A 4,362-nucleotide genomic window follows, 5' to 3' on the forward strand; every position below is an offset into this window, starting at 1 on the left:
AGTCGATCGGATTGGAAGCTTGAAAGGGTCTGAATAGTCAGAGAGTGGCTTTTCATCAAGACAAATTGGTAGGCATTGTATATAATTGAGGTGAAAAATGCCCGTATTCATCGATGAAACATTCCAACGACCAGAGGTGGGAGCTGTGTGCTAAAATGCCTTTCTAAAGGTATAGTAAGAGCCTTCCCTTAGTTGGTAACTACGAAAGACTTTCCAGCATTGGGGATTCCTTACCATTCTCATATGCAAATACCTTGAGAAAAATCCTTTTTTGCAAATTCATCTCACATCCTTTTCAAGTATACACTCCTGCTCAAACGCTAAACACGCTTGGATATTTGTCTTCTTCCTCTAGGCCAGACTCTTGGCATGTAACAAGCTTGAATTCTTGCCTTCTTCCTCTAGGCTAGACTCTTGGCATCTGGCTGCTCAGTCTGAACATCTCCCTACTTCACCATTAGTTGTATATTTAGCCTGACCTCACTAAAAAATTGCTGTAGAATTAACCCATCAATTCCAACCATGGGTGATGCAAGTTCCTTGACTCCAGCTTTCTGCAAAAGATATTTTGAATGTGAACCTCCCATATTCTTCTCCTTTTCATGGTAATCTGTCAGTGTTTCAACATGTCTTAGATGCCATATTTTTAAGTACTCTTGATGCTGTCAACACCATTGAAGGTAAAGAACTTGAAAGGGTAGTTGAGGGGTCTGCTCACACACTGGCACTACGCTTGCTGTAGCTCCCACCTACAGCGTACGCTGAAATGTAATCATCCAGTCCAACTCTTTCCTAGCTCATTCCATGCTTGTGACCCCCTAATCTTTTCTTCGATCCTCTTCAAATCTTTCCATGTGTAAGCATCTGCAAAGATTTTGAATATCAAGATAAATGACGCAGCTTGTTTCTTACCAAATCTAATTGCACATTCAAAAGCCTGTATGCCAAGCTCTGCATCACCCCACTTTTGACAAGCAGCCAACAAAGTACTCCACGTCACCAGGTTAGGCTGGTAGGGCATCTTCTCTAACATTGCCATAGCTTCATTAACTTGGCCTGCACGCCCAAGGAGATCAACTATGCAATTGTAGTGCTCAAGTGTTACTGTAATGCCATACTCTTTGCTGATAACTTTAAAATATTTATAGCCCTCATCCACAAGGCCTGCATGGCAGCATACCGTAAGCACACTAAGAGCTGTAACTCCATCTGGCTCTATGCCTTCCTCCCTCATTCCCTTAAACAAACAGAAGACAAGATCGCTCTCTGCTTGATAGGCATGACCTGTGAGTAGAGCAGTCCATGCAACTACATTACGAACAGGCATCTCATCAAAGACATCTTGTGCTTCTGTGAGTGAGCCACATTTGGCATACATGTCAACAAGAGTGCTCCCAACAAAGGGATCCCTTTCAAAACCCTCTTTAACAATCTCGACATGTAATCCTCTGCCCCTATTGATGGCACCTATGTTGCCACAGGCTTTCAAACTGGCCATACAGATGACATCGTCAACAGGCATGCCCTCCACTTGCATCTTTTGCAAAAGGTTGAGGGCTTCTTCATCGAATCCATGTTCGGCATAGCCTGCAATAAGGGCAGTCCACATGAATACATCCCAAAGCGGCAGCTCATCAAATACTTCCTGCGCTTCTGCAAGTGCACCACATTTGGCATACATATCTACCAAACTACCTCCAAGGATAGAATCATTTTCAAGCCCCTCTTCAGCAATTTTAGCATGTATTTCTAGGCCCTTATCTGTGGCTCCTATGCTGCCACAAGCTTTCAAGCTGGAAACAAATGTGACAGCGTCTCCACAAAGACCATCCAGTTGCATCTCTTCCATGCAGTTCAGTGCTTGCTCACTTAGCCCAAGCTCAGCGTACCCAGTAATGAGTGCATTCCATGAGACGATGTCTCGAACTAACAGCTCATCAAACACTTTCCATGCTTCTGTAGGTAGGCCGCACTTTGCGTACATATCCACCAAAGTGTTGCCAACAGAGGAATCTCTTTCTATTCCCTCCTTGACAATCTGAATATGTAGGTCTCGCCCTGGGCCCATGGCTCTGCTTATGCTGCATGCTTTTAAGCTGGAAATGTATGTGACAACATTTGGAGGCACACCCTCTAGTTGCATTTCTTGCAAGCACTTTAGTGCTTCCTCGCCAAGCCCATGCTCGACGTACCCTGCAATAACTGCAGTCCAAGAGAACACAGTTCGAACCGGTAACTTGTTCAGCACTTCACGTGCTTCTGCAAGTGATCCACACTTGGCAAACGTAGCCACAAGAGTACTAGCAACAGAGGGATCGGTCTCAAATCCATTTTTGACAACTTCAACATGTATTTCCCTGCACGTACTTATGGATTCTATGCTGCCACAAGCTTTCAAGCTGCCAAGGAATGTGACAGCATTGGGAGAGACACCTTGCAGTTGCATATGCTCCATACATTTCAACACTTCCTCTCTAAGCCCATGTTCAGCATACCCAGCAATTAAAGTATTCCATGACACAACGTTACGAACTGGTAACTCATCAAAAACTTCCCGTGCTTCTGAAAGGAAGCCACATTTTGCATACATATCAACCATAACGCTGCCAACAACAGTTTCTTTCTCAAATCCCTCTATGGCAACCTCAGCGTGTATTTCTTGGCCTCTACGGATAGCTCCCATGCTGGTACAGGCTTTCAAGATGCAAACAAATGTAACTGCATCGGGAGAAACGCCTTGCCGTTGCATCGGGTTCAAAAAATTCAGTGCTTCATCACCAAGCCCATGTTCTGTATACCCTGCGATTAAAGCAGTCCATGCACCTGAATGTCGCGCTGGCAGCTTGTCAAAGACTTCTTGTGCTTCTACAAGTGAGCCACATTTCCCATACATATCCACCAAAGTACTGCCCACAAAAGGGTCCCTTTCAAACCCCCGCTTCGCAATTTCAAAATGTATTTCCCATCCTCTTTTGATGCAATTCAAACCCGCACAAGCTTTTAGCAGTGCCTGTAGTGTGTACCTGTTTGGAATTACACAGTCCCTTTGCATACTTTCAAACAGGTTGAAAGCATGCAGTAATTCTCCACATCCGATGTATCCTTGTACAAGAGCAGTCCAAGAATACTCATTCCTATCAGGCAATCTTTGAAAAACCTCCTGAGCATCGAGCATGTTCCCGCACTCCGTGAGCATTGGGACTACAAAATTCCCAAGCACTCTATGAGCCTCCAGCTCATTCTTGCAAATATATTTGTACACACGCTTGGCATGCTCTACATCTTTGTGTTTTCTGCACAGTTGCAATATGCCAATGAGGTCATCCACTGAAGGCGGTTTTTCCATCCGTTCCAAAGAAGCAACCACATTTTCTAAGCTCAACATCTCTAAACCATTGTTTTCTTTGTGAATGAATGGAAAGTTCAGGTTGTTTCTCAGGCTTCATCCAGTGAAGGTGAGCTATTGCTGGTATTATAGTTAGAATGATGGGCAAAGAACACATTAAGTCTGTCCCCAGATGTGCCCGCATTCGCCTCCTCGTCCCAGCATGTCTTTGACACAGGGCATGTTAGCCGCTGTCTAGCCAGAGCAGCTGCTTAATAGCTTTGTGCTTGAGACTCATAGCTTTGAGGTTTTGTATCACTCCCGAGTCATCAGACAAACCCTTTTTCAACCCATTTTCTCACGCGCAACTCATCAAACAGCCCGTGCCGTTAAAGCTCTGCCTGTAAGAAGCTGACAGATGAAAGAAAAACAAAAACTCACCTCAAGCCTGCAGATCAGCGGCCATCTAACAGGAATATTTAGCCTAACGTAGTAACAAGAGAAAAAACTCCTTACAAGGAGCCTGCCTTGAGAGAAGAAGAAGAAGATAAAGAGAGAGAGAGAGGTCGGGCACATGAGCCCGTCCGATTGGAATCCGATCATAAAGTTCCTCTCGGAATCAGGGGCACATGTCAACCTGAAGTTTGCCGGAAGCTAGCGGAGTTTCGGACTCGGGCACATGTTAACCCGAAGTTTGCCGGACGATATCGGAGTGTCGGGCCACCTGTGCAAATAGAAATCCGGTAACCAGCAGTGTGTGTGTTTGGGGTAAGGTCTCGTGATTGAGTCCTACTTCCACTCTCATCAGTAAGGACACTGCTTGGTACAAATAAACATCTCGCATTACAAAAAAAAAAAATTACAAACATTTGCATGTCTAATGACCTTTGGGAATTCGAACCCCGACACAAAGGTGTCTACCATGAGCTCAGCCTTGCCTAACTAAGCTACAAACAAGCATTCAAGCAAACATGCTAACACACAAACATACAAACATGCAAATACACTGCTTAGGTTGGCCACACACACAACAAAGG

General features: G+C 44.7%; 1 protein-coding gene across 1 annotated transcript; it reads right to left on the reverse strand.

The window, feature by feature from the left end:
- Positions 1 to 772: 772 nt before the first annotated feature.
- On the reverse strand, positions 773 to 3,385 carry LOC147621589 (pentatricopeptide repeat-containing protein At2g33680-like). Its single transcript, XM_086824465.1, has one exon. It carries the CDS (start codon positions 3,383 to 3,385, stop codon positions 773 to 775), a length of 2,613 nt encoding a protein of 870 aa, XP_086680591.1.
- Positions 3,386 to 4,362: the final 977 nt, after the last annotated feature.

The sequence above is a fragment of the Cibotium barometz genome, chromosome 30 (assembly GCF_041138505.1).
Source record: "Cibotium barometz isolate CiBa-2024 chromosome 30, ASM4113850v1, whole genome shotgun sequence".
Taxonomy (NCBI): domain Eukaryota; kingdom Viridiplantae; phylum Streptophyta; class Polypodiopsida; order Cyatheales; family Cibotiaceae; genus Cibotium; species Cibotium barometz.

Bases quoted from the DNA above. Each gene is read 5' to 3' on its own strand.
- LOC147621589 (XM_086824465.1), bottom strand. From the start codon at position 3,385: ATGTTGAGCTTAGAAAATGTGGTTGCTTCTTTGGAACGGATGGAAAAA.